The sequence below is a fragment of the Suncus etruscus genome, chromosome 11 (assembly GCF_024139225.1).
Source record: "Suncus etruscus isolate mSunEtr1 chromosome 11, mSunEtr1.pri.cur, whole genome shotgun sequence".
Classification (NCBI taxonomy): domain Eukaryota; kingdom Metazoa; phylum Chordata; class Mammalia; order Eulipotyphla; family Soricidae; genus Suncus; species Suncus etruscus.
This window is the reverse complement of record NC_064858.1, coordinates 9743734-9768842: the sequence shown is the minus strand read 5'-3', so window position 1 is coordinate 9768842 and position 25109 is coordinate 9743734. Positions and strand designations below refer to the sequence as shown.

General features: G+C 57.3%; 2 protein-coding genes across 2 annotated transcripts; one reads left to right on the top strand and one right to left on the bottom strand.

Moving 5' to 3' along the window:
* Window positions 1-177: 177 nt before the first annotated feature.
* Window positions 178-2564, top strand: RPS17 (ribosomal protein S17). The gene is made up of 6 exons (XM_049783947.1): window positions 178-459; window positions 565-642; window positions 745-1073; window positions 1161-1266; window positions 1415-1480; window positions 2466-2564. Exons 1-6 carry the CDS (start codon window positions 178-180, stop codon window positions 2544-2546), a joined length of 942 nt encoding a protein of 313 aa, XP_049639904.1. The 3' UTR covers window positions 2547-2564.
* Window positions 2565-7180: 4616 nt separating this feature from the next.
* Window positions 7181-23839, bottom strand: PDE8A (phosphodiesterase 8A). Its single transcript, XM_049783251.1, has 22 exons — window positions 23594-23839; window positions 17187-17243; window positions 16785-16975; window positions 16145-16201; window positions 15207-15261; window positions 14952-15040; window positions 13765-13843; window positions 12876-12977; window positions 11953-12041; window positions 11689-11740; window positions 11570-11612; window positions 11406-11483; window positions 11060-11130; window positions 10747-10911; window positions 10361-10409; window positions 10137-10269; window positions 9765-9963; window positions 8882-9099; window positions 8586-8718; window positions 8044-8211; window positions 7751-7880; window positions 7181-7580 (listed from the first exon to the last, which is right to left on the bottom strand). Exons 1-22 carry the CDS (start codon window positions 23702-23704, stop codon window positions 7465-7467), a joined length of 2385 nt encoding a protein of 794 aa, XP_049639208.1. The 5' UTR covers window positions 23705-23839; the 3' UTR covers window positions 7181-7464.
* Between the last annotated feature and the right edge of the window lie 1270 nt (window positions 23840-25109).

The window sequence follows — 25109 nt, the reverse complement described above, 5'->3', positions numbered from 1 at the left end:
CGGGCCTGTGTGTGTGTGTGGAGGGCCCTGGGCAGGGTTAGCTGTGGGGGCAGGTGAGGGTGTCACCAAGAGCCAGAGATACCCCGTCTGTGATTTCCTGGGGGCTCCTGCCTGCTCGAGCTCCTGCTGGAGGCAGGCAGCGCTGTCCAGGGGTAGGGAGTAGGGATGCTCAACCACATGGTTCAAGCGCTCACACCTGGTTCAGATGCTCCCAGGTACCACCTGGTACCTGTAAAGGCGAGGAACCTATGGGGGTGTGGGGGGGCCCGCCTCTCCCGGATTCCCGGAGCTGAGCGGGAGGTGAGGGCCAGACCCTGCGGGTCTAAGGTGCGGTGGGCCTGGGACGAAAGGCCCACCCAGTCCAATGCCTTGGGAGGCCACTGGAGCCAGGCCTGGAGACGTTGCACCGAGAGGGGTCTGCAGAGCGCTTGGTCGGCCACGCTGAACACCGCGGCAGCCGTGAAGCGCTGCCTTATCACGCTCGGACCCGGAGCCTCCCTCCCGGCCCAGACAGACGCCTTGGCCAGAAGCAGAACTTGGACCTGACCCCATCCATGCCAGCAGGACAACCGGGGCCACGCCCCTGCCGACTTGCCCGCGCTCCCACCCCGCTCCAGCAGGGGCCGCTGTGGCGCGCTCGAGGTCCCCGTCGCGTCCCGGGCGGAAGGAGCCCTCTGGCCGGCGCTTATAGGCCTCGGTGGTGCTTCCTGTTTCCTCTTTACCGGGAAGCCGCCAACATGGTAGGTCCATCCCTGCGTCCCGGTCCTCCCTCCCCGCAATCGCCTTCCATCCGCCTTTCTCCGCGGCACTCCGCCCGCGGGGAGCGGCCCAGGGCCGGGGGGAGACCCCTCCGCGACCGCCGCCTCCTGCATTGTAAGCCCCGCGCGCCCTGACCGCCTTGTGCGTCCCTTTCCCCGCCAGGGCCGCGTTCGCACCAAGACCGTCAAGAAGGCGGCCCGGGTCATCATCGAGAAGTACTACACGCGCCTGGGCAACGACTTCCACACCAACAAGCGCGTGTGCGAGGAGATCGCCATCATCCCGAGCAAGAAGCTGCGCAACAAGATCGCCGGGTGCGGCGCGTGGATGCGAGCCGGGTGGCCGTGGGGCTTGGGGGGCGGCGGGGAGGGCGCCCCCGTGACCGGCCCTGTACCCCGCAGCTATGTCACGCACCTGATGAAGCGCATCCAGAGGGGGCCCGTGCGCGGCATCTCCATCAAGCTGCAGGAGGAGGAGCGGGAGCGGAGGGACAACTACGTGCCCGAGGTAAGGGAAGCTCCAGCCGGGGCCACTGGGCCTGGAGATGCTCGCCTGGATGCAGAAGAAGGGGGGGGCAGTCCCGGCCTCCCCTCGCCCCCCAGAAGGTGGAGGTGAGAACCCCGCGATGTCGACACTGCGCCTTCGTTCCTTCTAGGTCTCGGCCCTGGACCAGGAGATCATTGAGGTGGATCCTGACACTAAGGAGATGCTGAAGCTCTTGGTGAGTGTCTGGAGCCTTTACCCCCTTGTTACCCATGCCAGTCTGCCCCTGTGGGGGCCCTCGCGGCACTGACTTAAGAGATGGCTTCAAAGACCTGGTGCTTCTTGGACCACCTGGCTGGGGAGCAGCAGCTGAGACTTAGCATCTCCTTGGCTCGTTGCTTTTTTGGAGGGGAGTGGTTTAGTTTTGTTTTTTTGGACCACATCTGGTGGTACTTGAGGAGGGGGACCCTTTGGGGTGCCTGGGGGTCAACTGCGTTTAAGGCAAACCCTCTACCCGCTGTACTATTGCTCTGCTGCCGGCCCCCCCCCCCCCCAATCTTCCCAAGCACTTGCTACAAGCAACTGGACCTATCTTTCAGCTGTGCAGGGCTGCAGTTGGTGGCTCTGGCCTTGTGACCAGAGCTGGCACCTTTTTTTCTTTTTCTTTTTTTTTTTTTTTTTGCGGGGAGGTGGGTCACACCCTGCAGCGCTCAAGGGTTCCTCCTGGCTCTACACTCAGAAATCGCTCCTGGCAGGCTCGGGGGAGGGGGACCATATGGGATGTGGGACTCAAACCACCATCCCTCTGCATGCTGCTTAACTGCCCGACCTCCATGCTATCTCTCCTGCCCTTTATTTTAGTTTTGGGCCACACCCAGCAGCACCCGAGTTAATCCTGGCTCTGCTCAGAAATTGCCCCCTGGCAGGTTTGGGGAGCTCTATGGGATGTCGGGAACCGAGCCATCATCAGTCTTGGGTTGACCACTGTGCTATCTCTCCGGTCCCCAGAACTGGCACTTTCAAGGCTGTAGGATGTCTTGGGTGTTTTGAGCATCCTCCATTCTCTCGTGTGTCCCAGGCTCCCACTACAGAAAAATGCTGTCACCTGGACTCTGTTTCGTTTTGCAAGGGCTTCTCTGGAGTGCAGGGTGCTCATTGTTCAGGTTTCCAGGGGTTTGAGCCCTCCCCCACCTACCCAAACTGACCCCTTTCTGTTTTTCTAGGATTTCGGCAGTCTGTCCAACTTGCAGGTCACCCAGCCCACAGTTGGGATGAATTTCAAAACGCCGCGTGGAGCTGTGTGAATGTGGTTCCCTATAATTGCAAATAAACCTCATCGAACTCTTCGGGCTGTGTCCTCTTTGTGCGGTGGGCTGCTGCTGGGACCCACTAGACATCGTCTGAATTTGGTGGCCTGCAGCATGAGCACCTGGGGTGCTTCTAGATATGGCACTTACAGGCCAAATATTTGGGTTCTCCAGAGTCATTCCTGGCTCTGCATTCTGGAATCATGGGGGGCACCAAGGACTATATGATAACACCATGTGGGGATTGTTCCTGGGTTGGCTGTGTATGAGGCAAGTGCCCTCCTCACTGTACTGTCTGGCCCCAAGGCCAGATGTCTAAATCTGAAGCTGTAGTGCTTTGCCACCCATGGGTATGACCCATGGCTTCTAAGTGTGGTGATTGTCCCTGCTCCAGTGCTCCTTTTGGGTCCTCAAATTCACCGTCACTGGCAGTGCCTGCTGCTGTTGGTTGGAGGATGGAGGAACATTGGGGACTGGGGGCATGACATTCAGATACATTTAGGTGCCTCTAGGTGCTGGTTTTGTCTTTTGGGGGGGGGGGTCACGCCCAGCTGTGCTCAGGGGTTCCTCCTGACTACACTCAGAAATTGCTTCTGGCAGGCTCAGGAGACCATTGGGATGCTGGGATTTGAACCACCATCCTGCATACAAGGCAAACGCCCTACCTCCATGCTATCTCTGGCCCCTAGGTGCTAGTTCTTTTCCTCTGACTGTATTGTCTTTTCAGTGTCTCTCAAGTCATTTAAGTTTCTCTGCAGGAATTCCCTCAAGCAGACTTGTTAAAACCCAGTTACTTGGTCCTGACTTCATGGTCAGTGTGTTGGCCAAGCTTTATCTGACCAATCAAGAAAGTTAATGCTTGGGGCTGGAGAGAGCATGGAGGTGGGTTGTTTGCCTTCCATGCAGAAGGTTGGTGGTTCTAATCCTGGCATCCCAAATGGTCCCTTGTGCCTGCTGGGTGTGACCCAAAGAAATGCTGAGGCCAGAGATAGCATGGAGGTAAGGCATTTTGACTTGCATGCAGAAGGTAGGTGGTTCAAATCGTGGCATCCCATATGGTCCCCTGAGCCTGCTGGGACCAATTTCTGAGCGCAGAACCAGGAGTAACCCAGGTGTGACCCAAAATAACAAAAGAAAACACTAAACTGGCCGGAGAGAGCATGGAGGTAAGGTGTTTGCCTTGCATGCAGAAGGTCAGTGGTTCAAAACCCAGGGTTCCATATGGTAGGAGCCATTTCTGAGCAGAGCCAGGAGTAACACGAGTGCTGCCAGGTGTGACTCCCCCCCCCCCCCCCCCAAAAAAAAGAAAATGCTAAACTGTTAGGAAAGTGAGGGGCTATATCAGAAGTCTTCCAGTTTTGATGCCTAGTTTGGTAATACTTGGGACCATGTGGCCAGAAAGGAGCCAGAGCGGAATCTGCCTGATACTTGTCCTTTTAATTCCCTATGTTGACACTGGAGATTCAATTCTCTGATCACTGGGAAGCTTCTATTAGAATTTATTAGTGGTGTATTAGTTTGCAGGTGAAACAATAAGGGCCGGAGAGATAGCATGGAGGTAAGACGTTTGCCTTTCATGCAGGAGGTCATCGGTTCAAATCCCAGCGTCCCATATGGTCCTCCTGCCTGCCAGGAGCAATTTCTGAGCCTGGAGCCAGGAATAACCCCTGAGCACTGCTGGGTGTGACCCAAAAACCACACACACACAACAATGACAGGACTCAGGAGAAAGTTTCTTTGTGTGCTAGACCTCCTACCCTCCTACCCCACCACTGTAAGGTCCAGAGATGTTGACAAAAGTACCCTGTATTGGTGTTATTGGTCCAGTATGTTGTATGGGCTTGACTTGAATGCCCATTTCCGTTCCTTTCTGACCCCTGCCTGGTACCTCTGGGGTGTCAGAAATTAGACAACTTGGGGGCAGGAGAGAAAGCAGTAGTAGGGCGTTTGCCTTGCATGCAGCCAATCCAGGTGGTTCAAATCCATGGCAATCCATATGGTTCCCCCAAGCCAGGAGCAATTTCTGATCACAGAGCCAGGAGTAACCCTTCATGGGTGTGACCCAAAAACAAAACAAAAAAACTAGACAAACTTCTAAAGCAGACTGCTCTCCTTATCCTTTACTGTATTTTTCATCCTATATGTTCTGACATCTCCCAACCTTACAGTGGTGGGGTAGGAAGGGCCAAAGAAACTTCTCTGTGAGAGTCCTGTCATCCTTTCATCTGCAAAACAATACGCCACTAATGCATTCTAATAGAAGCTTCCTAGTGATGAGTACTTCCAGAATGGATGGGCCAAGTAGGTCACTCGCTAGCTGGCCCAGCGCTGGATTGGTGGTTCAGAGTGGGAGGGCTGAAGCACACAGCCATTTGCACCGGCCTGCAGGAGGCGACGCCATCCATTTCCTCGGAACGACGTTCTGATTGGTGCTAGTATCTAGAGTGGGCGGGCTCCATCCCTAGAAAGGCGCTGATTGGTGGAGCTCCGTAGGTGGGTGGGCAGGGCCGACGGGAAGGGAACCACTCTGCGATTGATAGTCTGCAGGCGGAACATGTAAATTAGCTTCCAGGGAGGGGCTTGATTGGGTGTTCTGGAGGTGGACGGGCCGACGGCAGCCTTGGGGAAACGATGCTGTGATTGGTTGCTCCGAGATGGGCGGGGCTACGGAGCCCGTTGACTCCGCCCCTGGGAGGGCGCAGGAGCGGTTTGACAGGCAGTGCGAGTGTCTGACTTGGTAGTGACAGTGGTTGAGAGCGCATGAGTGTGAGCTCATCTGCACACCGAAGTGCCTGTCGCATGTCTGCTGGACTCTGCTCCGAGCCTTCTAGGAGCCTTTCTTAGTCCCCAGTGATGGCCACATGCATGGGGGTGAGGCCCCTGCTGTCCTGTCACCTGTCTGGAGCCCTGGAGGGCTTCGAGGCCCTTTTGGGGTCCTGAGGGTTTGAACCCAAGTTTGTCATATGTCAGGTGAATGCCCTTCCCGCTGTGCCTCCAGCCCTGGTTCAATTTATTTTTATTTATTTATTTTTGGTTTTGGGGTCACACCCGGCAGCGCTCAGGGGTCACTCCTGGTTCCATGCTCAGAAATTGCTCCTGGCAGGCACGGGGGATCATATGGGATGCCGGGATTGGAACCAATGACCTTCTGCATGAAAGGCAAAAACACCTTACCTCCATGCTATCTCTCTGGCCTCTTATTTTTATTTACCTATTAATTATTTTAGATTTTGGGCCACACCCAGTGACACTCAGGGGTTAGTTACTCCTGGCTCTGCACTCAGAAATTGCTCCTGGCTCAGGGAACCATATGGGACTCTGGGGATCGAACCGTGGTCCCTTCTGTGTGACAAGCTGTGTGCAAGGGTCAGCTGTGTGCAAGGCAAGTGCCCTCCCGCTGCACCATCGCTCCAGCCTCTGGTTCATTTTATTTTAATATCCTTAGACACCTCTATTTTGGTTTTCCCAAGCACTGGTTTTTGCTTTTGTTTAGTTTTGTTTTCTGTATTTCTTTTAGTTTTTTGGTTTTTGGATCACACTCGGCAGTGCTTAGGGGGTTACTCCTAGCTCTATGCTCAGAAATCATTCCTGGCAGACTCAGGGAACCATATGGGATGTTAGGATTCGAACCACCATCCTTCTGCATGCAAAGCAGACGTCCTACCTCACTGCTACCTCTCCAGTTTTCTGTATTTCTTCATAAGAGAATTTGTCCTAAATACATGGAGTTTCCCCTCTCATATTTTCTATTTTAATCTTGTCCATATTTTACCTGGAGTTACTTTTCCTAATGGAAAAAAAATCTGATTATTGGTGCTGGAGAGGAAAGTACAGTGGGTAGGGCGCTTTTTTTTTTTTTGGTTTTTGGGCCACACCCGGTAACGCTCAGGGGTTACTCCTGGCTATGCGCTCAGAAGTTGCTCCTGGCTTGGGGGACCATATGGGACACCGGGGGATCGAACCGCGGTCCGTCCAAGGCTAGCGCAGGCAAGGCAGGCACCTTACCTTTAGCGCCACCGCCCGGCTGGGTAGGGCGCTTTTGCCTTGCATGGGACCAACCAGGGTTTGATCTCGACACCCCATATAGTCCCCAAACACTTTCCGGGTGACCCCTGAGTCAGGTGTCTCCCCACACACACACAAAGTAAACACCCAGAAAGAAGGTGTTGTGGTTTCTTAAAAACATTCGGTTTAATTTCCTTTTCATCTAGGAACAGGGAACAAATGTCTCAAATGCGGAGCTGAGCAGGAGGGCAGGTGTGGCTGCCTGGTTTGTTCTGCCCTGTCCCAGATGTTGGTGGTTCAGCGTAATGGGGAGCAAATGGTTGGGATGGGCCACAGCAGCACACACACTGGTGCTCAGTGCATAACCATTTGGGCAGAGATGCCAGCTAACATAGGCTTCTGGAGTGGGGGGGGGGGGGACTGCTGTGTGAACTGGAATGGAGCACTGTCATGGGACCAGACACATGAATTAGTTCCATGTGGTCGTGGTATTCGAAGCCACTGTGATTCAGTGCTTGGTTTGTTTTTTTGTTGGTTTATTTTTATTTTGGGGTCACACCTAGTGGTGCTCTGGGCTGACTCCTGACTTTGTGCTCAGGTATCAGTCCAGGCAAAACAGAGGGTGGGGTGGGTGGGGTGGAGGGGTGTCCCTGTGACATCAAAGGTGTCTCGGATCCATAGAAAATATTGTTCTCACAAAATAAATAATCTTGTTGACTGGTATTTGTGAGTGGTGTCAGGGCGGGCTTTCCGGGGCTAAGGCACTGGCATTAGTGTGGCAGAAAGAGAGGGCGCCCCCATGTACCCCAAGATCCATGGCAGAAGTGGGAGTCCCACATTGGTGGGGGTACTTGCCCTTTCTTCCCCAGACTCACTCTCCAGGAAGGAAAGAGGCCTGGTGGGGCCCCGGCTATGTGGGGGGCTCAGGGGGTGGCCGGGAGCCCCGAAAACCCTTCTCGTCCAGCCCTTTCCAGTACTTGAAGTTGTTGTCAAGGTGTTGCAGTAGGTTGGGGAGACCCACGAAGGCTGCAAGGAGACAAGGGTGAGGGCATCATGGTGGTGGCAGGAGGAGGGTGCCAGCAGTCACCGCCTCCATCCTGAAGCTTTCCCCCAGAGCAGACCCCCCCAGCACTCCGGTCTCCTCTCATTGCCTCCCAGCCCTTCTGAGGCCCATCCCTGGGAGGGGGGGCACATACTGTCCCAGGCATCAAACATGTCAGTGATAAAGTAGTCGATGAAGGAGATCTGGGACTTGGGCACGCTGCACGTCTGCCTGTTGAACACGGGCATCACCACCGGCAGCTCACGTTGCTTCTCCTCCTCCGTCTGCGGGGCGCAAGGGTGAGTCTTGGCCCAGACCCTGGAACCCGGACCCCACGTTCCCCGCTGCTCCGAACAGTGCCTCTCTCTCGGGGATGAGGCTGCAACTGGGGCTCACTTGGGGTGGACAAAGAGGCCCCAGCATCTGGCCTGGGCAGCCCCATCTCACCTGCGCGAAGTACTCCTCCGAGATGCGGGCGGCCCACTCCACGCACTGCTCCAGAGCCCGACAGGGGTTGGACACATCGGCACATTTTACCAGCATGCGCTTGACCAGAGCACGGCTCTCAGGAGCCCTGAGCATGGCCAGCACGGCTCCCGGCTCTGCATCGGGGCCCTGGAATGACCCAGTGGGGCTCAGGGCCACAGGACTGGCCCTCGTGGGCACAGATTGTGGATCTGGACCTCTGTGGGCAGCACCGCTGCTGGACTGTGCAGGGCCAAGCCCAGCGTCCTGCCCTCCAACTTTGTCACAAGACCACAACCCCACTCCCAAGCTGTGATTCTCCCCACAGCCACCCCCACAATCTGTGATTCCCTCCCCACACTTGCCACCCATTATATGGGCCACCTCACAGCTTGACTACTTCCACACCATGCCCACAGCCTGTGACCTCACACCCCCACTTGCTACTCAGCCCCTACTCACGGCCCTGCCCATCACATGGCCCCACTACCAAGTTGGGCCCTGGCAGCCCTCTGAGCCCTCACCCCGCCATCCTCCAAGGCTGCCAAGGGCTTGTTGATACTGTTGACGAACTTGTTGAGGTGCTCAAAATGCCGGGTCATCTCCGTGGCCAGAACCATGTCGATGATGCTCTGCCTCAGAGTCCGGTACTCGCTCCTGCATCAGAAAGAGGGAGGCCTCAGCATACCCCTGGGCACCCTGGGCACATGAATGTGGGACCCAGAGAACCTCAGCCTGTTCACGGTGTCACAGGCGGAGATTCTCAGGGCTGCCTGCCCTGCCATGGTGGCCCGAAACAGTGGGGTTTAGCAGCCCCCACCTGTCCACGTTCCTGAAAATGTCGCTGTGGGCATCAGCAGCGGTGAGCTGGAAGGCCAGGGCTGCGTGGTGGTTCTCGAGCACGGCCGTGTCATTGTACAGGATGGCCAGCTCGCTGCCCGCGTTGCACAGAAATGAGTTGGTCCTCCCCGGGTGGTCCACGTCATGGACGGCAGCGGCGAGCAGGGCGGCCACCTCGTCTGCGCGGTCGAGAGTTTGCTGGAAAGAGGTGTTGGGAGGGCCAATGCGGGTGTCAGTCAGACCCCTGAGCCCATATCAGAGCCCTCAGGACACTGGGCACCTTTGAAGTCAGTGAGTCTGGAGTTTCTTCTCCAGTCCTGGGGAGTTAGAGCCCACCACCCAGCGATGAGGCGTCCAGGGTTCGTCCACTAGATGGGGTGAGTGTATTACCCGGCAGTGTGAATGTTAATGGTCACCTAGCAGTGTGAGCTGTGTGTTGGAGTGACCTGGAGGCCCCTATACATCCCTGTTGCCCACTCTTAGCCTTCATGGGCATTAAGACCACCCTGAACACTGACATCTGTGGGCAATCAGCTGAGCTGCCACTGTTCAGGAGTTGGACAAGAACTGAAGGAGAAACCAGTTTCTGTTTTTTGTTTGTTTGTTTTGTTTTTGGGCCACACTCAGTGATGCTCAGGAGTTACTCCTGGCTATGTGCTCAGAAATTGCTCCTGGCTGGGGGACCACATGGGTCGCTTGGGGTTCGAACCATGGTCCGTCCTAGGCTAGTGAGGGCAAGGCAGACAGACGCCTTATCCCTTGTGCCACTGCTCCGGCCCCACCAGTTTCTGTTTTATTTCTGTTTTTTTCTCCCAGCTGTGACCTGAGAGTGGATGCCTAGCTTCCTGGGGGCCTGTGCTCACCTTGACCCTGTCCTTGTGGAGAAAGTAGGCAGTGGCCTGTAGCACATCAGCGGCATGCGTGGAATTGTGGTAGGGGTTGCTGGCGTGGTAGTGGGCCTCGATAGTCTGCAGCCAGGTCCGCAGTGTGGCCTCTGGGCACTTCAGGAACTTACAGACGCCAAAGCGGGAGAAGATCTTGAGGCCCAGGTAGACAAGAGGCCTGCAGGGGACATGCGCATACGGGTAGAGCCTGGCCAAGACCCGCAGGGTCTAAATGGTGGGACTAGGGATCCTGGGGCAGCCCTGAGTCAGCAGCGCTGAGAAATGGCTGTGCTTGCTCCTTGGCCCTATGTGTCCCCACAACCGGGGACCCCCTTACCCCCCAGGCCTCACCTGTGGTGGGTGGCAGCCTCCAGCTGGAAGATGTTGAAGTCCCAGCTGTCCTCAGCCTCCAGCGCCCGGGCCACACTGGGAGGGATGTCCTTGAGGGACACCGGGATGCTGAGACTGGGCACGGTGTGCAGGGCTGCAGGGAAGCGGGGTGAGGGGCTGAGGGGGACAATGTGGGGCTGGTGGTGGGGGACCGTCCAGACACAGGCAGCTGAGGCTCCACTTACGCTTCGCAGCCAGGACATATTCATTCCCTGAGAGTCTTCGTAAACCGTCCTGTGGGAGATCAGGACAGAAGTCACCATGACAGGGACTTCGGGTCACCCCTGGACATGCTGGTGCAGGGACACTCAGGAACAGGGTCTGGGGCCTTTCTGGGGCCTTCTGGTGCCCTCTGCTGCCAGAGACTTGGGAAACAGGGTCTTGGCACTTTTGAGTCTGGGCTGAGGGGGCTGCCCCCCTGCCCTACCCCAAAGCAGGTATTTGGGGAGCCCTACCAGGGTATCCAAGCATGAGTTGATCTGCCTTTGGTTTGGAGTTTTATGGAGCAATCCACGTGGGGAGCTGTCCCATGGGTGCTGTGGGACCTCTGATCTGGGCTGGTCGCACTCACCGCCACGAGGCCCCCCACCAGGTCATTGGCGTGCGGGTCGTCATCCTTGGGCATGAAGTGTGGGGAGTAGAGCTCAGTGGTCCTGAGGATGTCCAGCACGCGGCCCAGCGCCTCCACCACGGGCAGCGGGCTGTTGGCCTGTGCCGCACTGAGGATGTTCATCACCTGCAGCAGATGTGATTGGCCCATGTCAGCATGTGTGTGCATACGTGAGTGTGTGAATGACTGTGTGTGCATGAATGTGGCTGCATTTGTGTTATGTGCGCACTGCCCTGCAGTTCCTCCTCCTTCCCCCAGGGGGCACCCGGCTCACCTTGGTGATGGGTGCCTCTATGGTCATGGAGTGGATGCGGGCCATAGACGAATGGCGTCTCTGGGCAGAAACTGTGGAGAAAGAAGAGGGGGTGGTGTCCAGATCACAGAGCTGAGCAGTGGGGGGGGGTGTCCTGGCTGCCCCTTGGCCAAGTCGGAACCTACACAGGGTCTCCTGGTGAGGGCCACAGGACCCTCAGGGGCCAGTTGGGGGCACATTGATCCTCAACGTAGATTTCTGGGGACAGGGGGTCATCCTCTCTCAGGTATCTGACACTGGGCCCATGGAGCCACTTCTGCATTGAGCCCTATGTCCCCCACCATGGCCAACAGGGGGACATTCCTACCTTCAGTGGCACGCGACGCCACGGTCCTGATGTCCAGAGAAGCCTTCCGCCTGTCTCGGTGGCCCCCAGACAGCTGATCTACAAGGAACAAGATCAGTGGTGGGGATGGGGGCCACCCAGATGGTCCTGGGATAGGGACAGTGGGGACGGGCTCAGCCACATACCTGTATGGGCTTTTAGTGGCAGGCACTCGGTGTGTTTCTCAGCCTGGGAAAAAGGGTCCAGGCCTCAGTGGGGGTTCAGGTCAGGCCAGGAGGGGGCCAGACAAGGCCCCATGACTTACCTTATTGTTGTCATTGCACACTCTGATAATGGACACATAGTGTCTAATCTTTCTGCAAATATTAAAAAAAGGCCTTTATTTTCCTCCCAGACCATGGCAGACCCAGGTTCCATCCCCAGAGCCCCAAAAGGAATCATTCCTGAGCACAGAGCCAGGAGTCATCTCCCAAGCATCACTACTAAGTGTGACCCAAAAAACAAACAAGAGAACCAAGTAAACCATGAGCACTGCTTCCCCTAACCCTGCCCAGCCAAGGCCACTCACCCGCCCTGACCCACGACAGGGACGATCTTCATGTTCCGCTGAACACTGTCCCCGTTCTTCTTCTTAATGCTGTAGGTCCCCTGCCACTCCTGCCCAGGTACAGGGAAGGACAGCGAGAGACACACGGGCCCAGTGACTGTTCTGCCTCAGCTCCCAATGCTGGAGCTGTGGGAGATTAACCTCCACACCCCCAAGACCCATCCCTAATATACCCAGGGCCCCCCCACCCCCCAAACCAACATAAACACCCCCAGAATCCCCTAAACTCCCAGGATCCATCCCCACCATAAGCCTCAGAGGCTTCCACAAACACTCCTGGGATCCTCCATCCCTAGAATCATCTCCCCCACCCCTGGGGTCCCCACACTCTCATCCCCTCTCTGCCTCCCAGAGGGACCACAAAGTCCCTGTGCTCTGAACCCTTGGGTACAGCCCCCAACCTGCACCACAGCCTACTCTGGAGCGGGGAGGGCTGTGCAGAGCCCCTGTTGGGCACCTTGGGAAACACAGGGTGGACCCCAGTCCCCTCCTGCATAGGGGGACAGAGGACAAGGCCTGTCCAGACGGTGCTGAATCTGATCCTCAGGGGTCCAGGGGTCCCCCTAACCTCCAAGGTCACCTCACAGCCTGAGCTGAGGGCTCCCAGGATTCGTGATTCGTGATTCGTGCGATTCGTGATTCCCATGAAAGGGACCTCACAGAAGCAGGGACCCTCCTTCCCCCAAAACACTGTGAAACAGCAGGAGGCAGGGCTGATACCAAAGCACTGGGGTTCCCCCACCCCTGTCAATGTCTGCCTGTGGTATGACCCAGAACTTGGGAGCAGTAGGGGCTGGGGAGAACGTCCTGGAGAAGACCCTGCGCCATGTGGGAGATGCAGCCTGTGGTCTTGGGGTCCCCGCATACAGGGTTCAGAGTCTCACCTTGCCCAGCAAAGTGCCCTCCTTCTCCTGGGCTGGCACCTCCTTCCCCAGCAGATCCCCTGACTGATACCCCATGGTGCTCTTGAAGGCTGGGTTCGCGTACTGGGGGGGGGGGGCAGGGACACAGCAATAAGTCTGGAGTAGATGGCTCAAAGCTGCCCACCCAGGGATCCTGAGGAGCAACACCAGCCTAGGCCACCCCACTGAGCCCGAGAACACGGAGGTCTTGGGCAGGGGTTTTGCTGGGGGAGTGCAAGGCAGAAGCATCTGGATCACCTGATTTCAGAGTGCCATAAAAGCACAGAGGGTACCAGGGGAACTCAAATTAGCAGATGATGATCACTGTTTGGTGGGCCCCTACTTGCCTCTAGGGACCTTGTTTATATTTGGTGTTTAGGTTTTGGGATCACACCCAGCAGTGCTCAGGGTGACTCTGCACTCAGGGATCACTCCTGGCAGTGCTCCGGGAACCATATTGGAAGCTGGAGATTGTACCTGGGTTGGTTGCATGCAAGGCAAATGCCTACACTCTGTGCTATGGCATTAGCCCGAGTCTTCATTTAAAACATCACAGGCTGGGGCCGGATTGGTGGTACAGGCAGTAGGGCATTTGCCTTGCACGCGGTAACCTTGGACAGACAGTGGTTCGATCCCCCAGCATCCCATATGGTCCCTCAAGCCAGGGGTGATTACTGAGCGCATAGCCAGGAGTAATCCCTGAGCACGTGTGACCCAAAAACCAAAAAAAAAAAAAAAAGTCACAGGCTTTTCACTGCCCTCTGAGCCTTCAAGCAGAGAAGCATGTTCGGGAAGGGGAGTGGGGCTGGGTCCCTGGAACCTGCAGGGTGAGGACAGTATGGTGCCACCTGGGCCACCACAGACCACTCACCTGGATGACATGGTCCTCGCTGGTAATCTCCACAGCCTCCTGGCTCCTCTCCAGAGCAGCAAACACAGAGTTGCAGGCCCTTGGCGAGAGACACAAAGACACAAGGCCCGTTAGGGGCACAGGGAGCAGTGAGGGCGGGTAGGATGTCTGTACCCCACCTCCTTGTGGGAATAATCCTGCTCGGCCCTGGGGGGGGGGCATGTGGACAGCACCTAAGCCCCAACTCCCATTCCCTAAACTTGCCTTTCCTTCTTTTTTGGGGGGTCACACCCAGCTTTGCTCAGGGGTTCCTCCTGATTCTATGCTCAGAAATCGCTCCTGGTAATCTCGGGACCATATGGGATGCCGGGATTCGAACCACCATCCTTGAGCATGCAAGGCAAATACCCTACCTCCATGCTATCTCTCTGACCCCTACATGTGCCTTTCTGTCCCTTTGTGCCCTGCCCCCTTCCTTCTGTATTTGGGGGCCAGAGTGATAGTACAGTGGAGAGGGCATATGCCTTGCAAGTGGCCAATTTGGATTTGATCCCCAGCACTCTCTGAGCCTGCCAGGAGTGATTCCTGAGTGCAGATCCAGGAGTAACTTCTGAGCACACATCCCCAAGAAAAATAACCCGGGCCCGGAGAGATAGCACAGTGGCGTTTGCCTTGCAAGCAGCCGATCCAGGACCAAAGGTGGTTGGTTCAAATCCCGGTGTCCCATATGGTCCCCCGTGCCTGCCAGGAGCTATTTCTGAGCAGACAGCCAGGAGTAGCCCCTGAGCACTGCCGGGTGTGGCCCAAAAACCAAAAACAAACAAAAAAAAAAAAAAAAGAAGAAGAAGAAAGAAAGAAAGAAAGAAAGAAAGAAAGAAAGAAAGAAAGAAAGAAAAGAAAGAAAGAAAGAAAGAAAGAAAGAAAAGAAAGAAAGAAAGAAAGAAAGAAAGAAAGAAAGAAAGAAAGAAAGAAAGAAAGAAAAGAAAGAAAGAAAGAAAGAAAAGAAAGAAAGAAAAGAAAAGAAAGAAAGAAAGAAAGAAAAATAACCCCAAAATACAAAGCACATTGAGTCCTGGGAAGAGCCCCCAGTGAGTGGAACTCAGCCTCTCTGTCTCTCTGTCTCTCTCTCTCTCAACAGGAAGTGGGAGTGGGTCCACATCCACACCCTGCCCCTTTAAACACCCCAAGACAGGACCCCCCCCAGGCACCTGAGCTTCAGCTGGGACCGGACCTCCCCATATTGCAGCTGCAGCAGCTCGTTGTAGCAGGCCATGGGGCTCGGGTCCTCCACAAATCTCTGCAGGGGATACAGGGTCAGCACAGGGGGCCCATCCAGTGCATGGGGAGCTCCCACACCCTCTTGCTCCTGCTTCTCCCACAGTGCTCAGCTCAGGCACAACTCTCAGCTGCCTCCCCCTCACCGACCATCTCCCTGTCTCCTCAGCCTGCAGGGACGAACTCACTCTGGTGAAGCCAGCGGCAATGAGGGGCAATGCCGACGTCTCTTCCGTACTGGATCTGGGGTGATGGAGGGAAAGAGGTCAGCATGCCCCTCCGCCACCCGAGGATTACACAGTGATTCTGTCATGTCTGATGCTCATCACCCTCTCCAAGCAAGGCCCCTCCTCCTATACTCTCTCTCCTGCCTCAGCTTTGCCCATTTCTTTTTTCTGTTTTGTTTTTGTTTTTGTTTTTGGGTCACACCCGGCAGCGCTCAGGGGTTACTCCTGACTCTATGCTTAGAAATCGCTCCTGGGTAAGGTGTTTGCCTTTCATGCAGGAGGTCATCGGTTCGAATCCCGGCGTCCCATATGGTCCCCTGTGCCTGCCAGGAGCAATTTCTGAGCATGGAGCCAGGAGTAACCCCTGAGCACTGCCGGGTGTGACCCAAAAACCACAAAAAAAAAAAAAAAAAAAAAAAAAAAAGAAATCGCTCCTGGCGAACTCGGGGGACCTCATGGGATGCCGGGATTCGAACCACAGTCCTTCTGCATGCAAGGCAAATGCCTTACCTCCACGCTATCTCTCCGGCCCCAACCTTTGCCCATTTCTTTTTTTTGTGGTTTTTGGGTCACACCCAGCAGTGCTCAGGGGTTATTCCTGGCTCCAGGCTCAGAAATTGCTCCTGACAGGCATGGGGGACCATATGGGACGCTGGAATTCGAACTGATGACCTTCTGCATGAAAGGCAAACACCTTACCTCCATGCTATCTCTTCGGCCCCACTTTGCCCATTTCTAAGGCAATGAAGACTGCCCCACAGCAGGACAACCCAGGGTCCCTCTGTGTCTGTGAGTGTGTGTGTGTGTGTGTGTGTGTGTGTGTGTGTGTGTGTGTGTGTGTGTATTGTGTGTGTGCTGCATCTGACCACGCTGCCTGGACCACCTGCCAGTTCACTCACCTTCTCACCACGCTCACGATCACAGTGTTTTCCGAGAGCTCCTCAGTTCTAATGGACCTGTAGGGGAACAGCAGCGTGGAAGTGGGACACCAAACCAGGGAGGGAGACTCCTCCACACGCTGGGGCCCCTTTTATTTTATTGGCTCTGGGCTACACCCATCAGTGTTCAGTGTTTTCTCCTGGTTCTTCACTCAGGAATCACTCCTGGAGCTGCTCAGGGGACCAAATGGGATTCCGGGGATCAAAGTGCGAATGGGCATCACTGTGCTTTGGCTCCAACTCTTGGCATTCCCTCCTTGCCTATTTGCTCATTCTGGGGAGATGAGGACTGGGGATTGAGGAGGCCAGCAGAACAGCCCAAAGACAACCTTCCCTGTTAATCAGTCTCTGGGGAGACTATTTCTGATCGAGGGGCCCTACATCCCTGACACAGGAGCTGGGGTGGGGGAGAGGCCCTGATCCCCACAATCCAGGGCATCTCACACATTCAGTCCAGCTTCCAGGAGAAGGTACATGGGGGAGCAGGTCATAAGCACTGCCCACAGTCCCGCGTCCCCCTGAACCTCCTGAGACAATGACCCAGCCCAGTGTCCTTCTGATCTTCCAGGGACAGCGACCCAGCTCCCTGTCCCCTGCCCACCTGCATAGAGCCTCAGCGTCCAGTTTCTTGGGGTCCCGGTGGTCAATGATGACGATGTCGTGGTGATGGTCCCGAAAGCAACCCAGGCTGGCTTGCACCTCCTTGACCACGCTGTGCCTGAAGCCCAGCCACTCACAGGCCCTGCAGAAGCTGGAGCACTGCACGTCATCTTTCGCAAACACTAGCAGCACCTGTGCCGGGCAAAGCAGTCACAGGGCTGCAGGGGGACCAGCAGACACAGGGAGGCTTGGGGGGCTGGCAGTCATAGGGGGCCACAGGGGGGGCAGATGCACAGCCCAGAACTCTCTCTGGGGTCTGCCATGTGCCAGGAAGTGGCCCCTCCCTGGCTCTGTGCTCAGGGGTCCTCCAACTGACACCCCCTCCCCTCACAGCCCTGGTTACCTGGAGCGGGTCTGGATGAAATTTCATGGGACCAAACTGCACACCACAGACCATCTCCTGGGGAGAGAGAGAAGTCTTGTCCATCTCCCAGAGATCAGGGGAGGAACCTAGGGCTTGGGCACCATCCCCTATATGAAGGAGTAAACAGGGGATGACACCCCTACCAGGCTTCTGTGGCTGGCCCACAGGGATAAATTTTTTTTGCCACACCCAGCAGCATTCAAGGGTTACTCCTGGCTCTGTGCTCAGAAATGACTCCTGGCAAACTTGGAGGACCCTAGGGGATGCCGGAGATGGAACCCAAGTCAGCTGCATGCAAGGCAAACGAGCTCTCACTCGCGCCCACATAGGGACAAGTTGAAAACAATGGTGGAGTGAAAGATAAGGGCCAGGGGGTAGCACCAGGGGCTGGAACATGTGCAATACAAACACAGGGCCCCGAATTGGGTCCCCAGCCCTGCGTGGTCCCCCTGAGTATAAGAACACCATCCCCACCCACAGCTTGCTTGCGTGCTGAGCCATCCTGAGTCCCTCGCAGAGGAATAAGAGAAACGACGCTCAGGGGCCAATCTGGATTCCTCCTGCTCTGCCCCTGAAGCAACCGTTTCATCACACTAGTGAAATGACCCCACGGACTCAAGGGTGAAGGATATTGAATGGGGAAAGCAACCCCGCTGCATTCTCTGTCCCAGCCGAAGCACGGGGACCTCGATGAGCAAATGAGGCCCCATACACTCGGTACAGGCTGTCACCAAGGGAGGCAGCTGCGTCCAGGACAGAGACACAAGTAGAGTTCCAGTCAGAAAAGACTGCAAGGGGCTACTAGGCCTCTGTGCCCTGCTTGGGTGCAAACTGTGGTGGTCCCCAGAAGGGCGCCATGAGCCACCCAGGCGACTCCCAAGCATAGGGGGAGGAGCAGAGGAGTCCACGGAGGAAGGAGGCAGGGGGTGTCCAGGGCCAAGGAAGGAGCCTGCACCCCAGAAGCAACAGGAGCAGACAGGATGTTGGCAGGCAAGGCTGACTCCCAAGTTGAAAGGCAAGAAGGAACCTATGTACCCCACTTGGGTTGGGGTGGGGGCCGGTGCAGAAGTCCCTTGTCTCCCTGTGTCCCCCAGAGGCAGCGCTGCGGACACACAAGGGAGCTTTGTCTCGTGGGTGGACGGTTTGGACACTCAGGCGCAGCTCAGCTCCGGCTCTGAATGGAGAAAAACGAGCCTTTTGTCCCCGTGAGTGGTGCCTCAGGGGAACCGAGGCCCCACTGCGCTGCTGTCACTTCCTCCCCTCACCCCCTGGGTCACAAGAGTGCGGCTTAGCCGAGGAGGAACTAGAGGGGCTGCAGAGGCTCAGTGTGGGCAGCGGCTGCAAATATGGGGTGTGGCCTCTGGAATCTCCTCCCTGCTCCTCGTTACTATCCATTCCACAGCTGGGCAGTATCTGGGCTATGTGCCCTGTATGCCGTGGGGCTTGCAGACACTCTGAGGGGCTGGAGAGGGTGGCCTCTTGGTTTGAGTCCTGGCTGCAGTGCTCCTGGGGTCACTGCGCTGTGCAGAGGTCGCTGAGGTGGCAGCCGATGGCCAGCCAGGAGCAGTGACTCTGAGTGGGTCCGGGATTGGATCTGTAGGAACTAGATTCTGGGGGGTTTGAACTTGTAGCCACACTTACTGGCAAGGCAAGGCAGGACTGGGTATTCAGCCACTGAGTGCGCCCTCCGCACCCCATGCAGGCCCCAAACTTTCTAAGTAGGTTCTTTCCCAAGGATGTACAATCTTCATGCTCCATGTAATAAACACAAAGCCCATAGGCCAGAGCAATAGCACAGCAGTAGGGCGTTTGCCTTGCACACAGCCAATTCAGGACGAATGGTGGGTCAAATCGTGGGTCCTCCATGCCTGCTAGGAGTGATTTTCTGAGCGCAGAGTCAGGAGTAACCCCTGAGTGCTGCCGAGTGTGACCCAAAAACCAAAAAAATAAATAAATAAATAAAATAAAATAAACACAAGGCTCTTTCGTGGCTTCTGAGTTAAGAGAAGAAAATCCAAATTCTCCAAGACAATCCAGGCAGCAAGGCTTGCGCTTATCTGAAGCCCACAGTCAGGGGGGAGTGCCAGCCGCCCTTGAGCAAGGGAAGGTGTGTGCCTCGGTGTCCCTCAATTCTGCTCAGACCAGCACACCCGACCCCCAGCCCAGGGAATGCAGATGAGGAAGGAACGGGCAGGGACAGGAGCATCTGGGCCCAGCACCAAGCTCAAAGGTGGGCAGACGGTCACAGAAGGTTCTGGGTCAAGGCCGGCCAGCCCCATCTCGGGCTCAGGACTCCTGTTAATGGGTAACTTGTCTAAATAGGAACTTGATTAATTAATCTACCAGGATATCAGGTCCCGTTCTGGGGGGGCCAGAGTCAGGGAGGCGTGAATGGGCCATCATGGCCAGGGAGGGGATGGGGCCTATGACCATGGGGGAGTGTGAGTGAGATGGGGTGGGGGGTGAGTGGGGAGCATAGAATCCTATGGGGGGGCTGTTCAGCGCTTAAAGCCTTGCAGTGAGGAAGGGGCCAAGGCACTAAGGGTCTGCCCTGGAAAACTAAATGCACAGTGGCACCACCGGAGGAAAGGGCCAGGGTCCACGCAGAGCCTCCTGGGCACATCCTAGTCTTAGAGCGAGGTTCCCAGCTCCCACATCCACCTTCTCCCCAGTGAACAGGGCCCCGACCTTTACCCAGCTGTTACCCCTCAGAGAGTTGCTGCTCTGTGACCCAGGATCCTGTTTTCTCCCCACTCATCCCACTCCAGCGTTCACTGCCCAAATGCTATCACTTTGGATGTGGCACTGGAGGGGCAGTAGGGGCAGGGGTGTAGCCATGTGCCATGTGGGCATTGACAGGCAGGAAGGGCACCTGCTCCTCCGGCCCTACGAGGACCATCCCAGTTGATGCAGCCACGCCACTGCGCAAGCCAAGCCCCGCCAGACCCAGGCACCTCTGAACATGGCTTTTTTGTTGTTTTTGTTTTTGGATCACACCCGGCAGCGCTCAGGGGTTCCTCCTGGCTCTACGCTCAGAAATAGCCCCTGGCAGGCACGGGAGACCATATGGGATGCCGGGATTCGAACCACCATCCTTCTGCATGCAAGGCAGACACTCTACCTCCATGCTATCTCTTGGGCCACTGAACATGGCTTTTGTGCCCATGCCAGCTCCCAGTTTAATTGTGAAAACCGGGTCAAGAGCTGGAGACAAGCAGGGCCTTTCAGTGCCGGCTCCTGCCCGGCACCATGGCAGGGACCCGTGTTTCCTGGGGATGCCACCAGGCTGTGTCTGTTACATGACCTCCCCCCTCCTTCTGCCTTCACTGATGTTTTGCCACATCAGAGAAGGACTGTGTAAGGGAAACCTGGGGAAGTTGTCCAAGCTCATGCAGGCTCACAGGAACAGACAGGCACAACACAGCATGCGGGAATACACACAGACATACAAATGTACAGGTACATGCAAACACATATACAAGACACAAACAGGCACGCATATAAGACACGTGAATGGATGCATACATGCATGTGTGTATACAAATGCAGACAGACACACGCTTAGCAACATGCATGCTTACACAGAAACAAACATGCACACATAGGCACACGCAGGCAGAGACAGGCACACTCCTGCATGCACCCGCTGCCACTGTGCTGCTATGCTGGGCCTGGCGTGGCTCCTGGTTCTTCTTCCCCGCCTCCCCCTGCAGGGCTGAGGAAGGGACTGTCTGCTACGTCTGTGTGGACCTCAGCTCTTACTTCTGTGGCTACTTCGTTGTTGTTGTTGCTGTTGTTCCCCCAAAGCTATTGAGGCATTTTCGACTACTCCAAGATCCTGGCTTCACCCCACCCCTCCACCCTCCACCCCACAAGGGACAGTGGTGCCGCTGCCACGTCAAAGGAAGGGAGCGTGGTGGCTTCGTGCCAGGTGGTCAGGCCTGGCCCCGGCTTAGCTGCCTAGCAGGCCCTGGAAGTCCCCAGGACAGGGACACCCAGTGCAGAGGCCCAAAACCCGGGTCCCGGAGAGCACAGGCACCATAGTTGATGGTGGGAACCGAGGGGTCACTTGAGGCTGGAGCTGTGCAGCACCCCCTCCCCGAAGCAGAGAGTGGGGTCTACAACATGGCTAGGGACACTGTATTGCAAGCGACGAGGTGGGGGGAGCTATGAACAAAGATAGATTCCCCCCATACTGGGGAGCTTGGGACAGGAAGCAGAGGAAACGAGGGGCGGATACCAGGAAGCAGATGTGTCTGAGGGTCCCAGGGAGGAAACAGCCCTGAGGGTCTGAGGATCTAGGGGCACATTTGCCTCTACCTTTCAAGGGGATGCCCCCTCCCCTGTTCCACCAGTGCCCTCCCTGAGCATCCAGAGCTGGGGGCTCTACAGACCCAGCCACGCCCTGGTTCCTCAACTCTGATTACACACATGGGGTGCATAGTGCGTTGTGGCCTGTGTACATGTGGGCATTGGAGCGTGACAGACAGAACTGACCACTGAGACACGGTGTGGGGGACATTGGCTGCCCCCCAGCCATGCAAGGCTGGATGCAGACAAGGAGGGTCTGTGGAACAGGGTGTGGGAGTGACACTCCTGCCCCCAACACTCTAGGGCAATCCAGTTTAGTTAGGGGAGGACAGCAGCCATGGGAGCAAGAATAGGAAGCTGGGAGCAGCTGCAGCTACACACACACACACACACACACACACACACACACACAGTCACACAATACAGTCTCACACACATTCACACAACCTTATACTCACACACATTCACTCACGCACGCACACACACAAACTCACACTCACACACATTGGTGTGGGGGTCCCAAGGCACCCCAGGTCCTGCAGCAAGCCCCAGAGAGGCAGGATCTGGCGGAGCAATGGCAGCACCTTTGGACTCATTAAGAGGAATGGGGCCTTGGTTTCTCTGGAGCACTTGGCCCTGCACTTTGGATGCTGGAATTGCTCTAGTGGTCACAGCTCGCCTGGCCCGCAGCCACCCCCTGAGCTTCCAGAAAAGGGCCAGCCTGGGAAGCTGGGGTGTCCTGAACACCCCTTAACCCTGTGCGAAACAGTTTCTGGAGGAGGAGGAGGAGGAGGTGGTGGAGGAGGAGGGCGCTCCCAGGTGGTCCCAGCAGGAAGTGGCTTCCAGACTTGACCTGAACTCAGGCCAACTTGACCTAAGCAGCAGGGCAGGGCTGGGCAGCGGCTCCAAGCAAAGTTCAGAAAGAATGATAAGAGAGGGTCAGGAGGCCAGGTCAGAACGAGCCGCAGGACTCAGCTCGCTGCTGTGGGCCTGTTCCACCTTACATCCCCCTGCCCGACTCCCTCTACTCCTCGGCGGGATATTCTGATCGTGGCATTTTTATGGAAGAAAGAGATCATTGGGACTAGAGAGAGATTGAGTAGAGTGGGTAGCCCGCTTGTATTGCATGTGGCTCGTCTGTGTTCAGCCCCAGAAAGTGTCCCTAGCTGGCCAGGAGTGAATCCTGAGCACAGAGCCAGAAGTGAGCCCAGAGCAGGAGTGAGACTTGAGCTCCAAGCTCAGACCTGGGGAGTAAGCCCCGAACACAGAGCCAGGCATAGAGCCAGGAGTGACAGCCCTAAGCAAATCCAGGAGTAAACCCTGAGCAGAGGTAGGACTGTTGGGGGGCTGGGTCCGTTCTGGGCTGGGGGCTGCTCCACTTGCACGGGCTGAGGCCGAGCCAAGTTTGTGCTCAAAGCCCAAAGCCGGCTGAGATTTCTTCCTTCCAACCGTCAGAACCAAAGGCGGGGCGGCCACCCCGAAATCTCGGTCCTCACGAGGCAGCCCTTGAAATAAGTTTTTTTTTCACTTTCGGATCGGAAGTTTGGGGGTGACAACGGAGATGGCTACGGAAGGAGTGTGTGTTCCCCGTGCGCCCCTCCGGACGCGCGCCAGAACCCCCCGAACCTAGCCAGAAGCCTGGAAGCGGGGCGCTGCGCCCCGCGCGCTCCAGCTCACCGAGGGGCCAAAACCCATGCCGGGACCCCTAGTCCTGGGGCCCACCACGACCCCCCGAAAGCCGACAAGGCGCTCGAGGGAGGACGGGAGAGACTAACCGGTTCCCTAAAGTGCCCAAATCCCTGGAGACGAGCGCGCCCGGAGCCCCCAACCGGCTTCTGCCCCGGAGTCCCGCGCGCGCGCGCGCGTTTCGGGGTGCGGCGGGGTGGAGTGGGGAGGCCGTGGGGACCACGAAATGAAACTTGAGGAGTTGTGGGGTGCTCGCGGGGGTCTCGGGAACACGGAAGGCCACTCCTACCCGAGGTGTCCAGCCCTGATCCGAGTCCCCGGGATGACCCCCCACGTCTCCAAACCCGCTCCTGCTCGAACGCGCGGTGGTCCCGGTTCCTTCCACTCACCTCCAGGCCGCGGGGCTCCAGCCCGGCGTCTCGGGGTGCCACCTCGGCCTCGGGGCCGCCGCGGCGGGGCGCGGGGCTGTCGGCGCTGTGGATGCTCGGGGCGCAGCCCATGCCAGGCTGGGCGCACGGACGGACGCGGGGCGCACAGGGAACCGTATGGGGCACGGCCCGCCCGCCCGGAGCCTCGGGGCCGCCGGCTCATGGGCCCCCGGGCGGGCGAGGGTGTCGCGGCGGGGGCGCGGCCGCCCCAGCGAGCATGTCCCGCCCGGGCCGAGCTTCCCCGGGGCGCGGGCACCGCTGTCGGGGAAGGCGCCGCCCCGCGAGCGCGCTGGGCCCGGAGGAGGCGCCGTCTGGGATCCGGCTGGGTCCCCCCGGGAATCGGGCCGGGCCGCGCCGTCGGGAAGCGAGCGGGCGCGCGGGGCCTCCCCTGGGCACCACCGGGTCCTGCGTCCAGGACCGCCCGCCCCAGGGTGTCCCCCAGCGGCCACCCCGAAGCCCTGCAGCGCCGCCTCTTGCGCGCCACTGCGCGGGCGCGGCCCGGCCCCGGCGAGGCCAGGCCAGGGACCGGCCCAAGGACGCGCCACCCGCGCGGGACCCGGGAGTCCTGCAGGATGGTCGCCAGGCCGCTGCCCCTGGTTCACTCCTGAGCCGCGATCGCGTGCTGCTGCACAGCAAGGGGGTCTCCTCTCCTGGACGCCCCCAAAGCCAGCTGGCCAGTAGCATGGAGGTAGGGAGTTTGGCTTGCATGCACAAGGACGGTGGTTCGAATCCTTGCATCCCATATGGTCCTCTGAGCCTGCCAGGAGCTATTTCTATGCATAGAGCCAGGAGGAACCCCTGAGCAAAGCTGTGTGACCCAAAAATCAAAAACAAAAAACAAAAACAAAGCCACTGGCCAGGCAGTGCGACGGCTCCAGTTCCCTGGCGCGCACACACACACACACACACACACACCCGGGTGGCCAGGACTGCATCGACCCATAGGGACCTCTGCGACTACGGGGACCCGATCCCGCTGCTTTGGACTTTCTTAGGTGTGCCCCCCCCCCAGGTGTGCGTGGTGGTTGGGAACCGGCGGGAAAGGTTGGGCACGGTGCCCAGGGGACCTTCGAAGGCGACTGTGTCCCTGAACTCTCTCCAGAAGGCCAGCTGGCCCAAAGCCCAGCATGTGACTGCACTGCACAGTCGCGTTTGAACATGCTGGGCAGGAATAATCCGGGTTAATGACGTTATGAAGGGTCCCACCACCACCACCACCACCCTCTCCCCGAAAGTGGTAACCGTCTTCCCCCAACCACATGCCTGTGCCCACTTAGGGGTGTCTTGACACGCAGATCTTGGAGCTGAATCTGGATTGATACCCACCCCAGGCCTAAAGACAGGAGCAGTGAAGACAGGCTGAGTAGCCCCACTAGTTTTGTGCCCTGACCTTGCTGGTGTCCAGTGCCCACTGGGCCCAAGGAGGGGGTGAGGCCTCTTGACATAGTCCCGTGGCCAGAGGGTCCCAGCTGGGTTT

Coding starts and splice junctions, on each gene's coding strand:
- RPS17 (XM_049783947.1), top strand. CDS start 178: ATGGTTCAAGCGCTCACACCTGGTTCAGATGCTCCCAGGTACCACCTG. Junction 460..564: donor CGCTGAACACCGCGGCAGCC/GTGAAGCGCTGC, acceptor CCATGCCAGCAG/GACAACCGGGGCCACGCCCC. Junction 643..744: donor GCCGCTGTGGCGCGCTCGAG/GTCCCCGTCGCG, acceptor CCAACATGGTAG/GTCCATCCCTGCGTCCCGGT.
- PDE8A (XM_049783251.1), bottom strand. CDS start 23,704: ATGGGCTGCGCCCCGAGCATCCACAGCGCCGACAGCCCCGCGCCCCGC. Junction 11,613..11,688: donor TGTGCAATGACAACAATAAG/GTAAGTCATGGG, acceptor CCTTTTTCCCAG/GCTGAGAAACACACCGAGTG. Junction 9,964..10,136: donor GAGGCTGCCACCCACCACAG/GTGAGGCCTGGG, acceptor TGTCCCCTGCAG/GCCTCTTGTCTACCTGGGCC.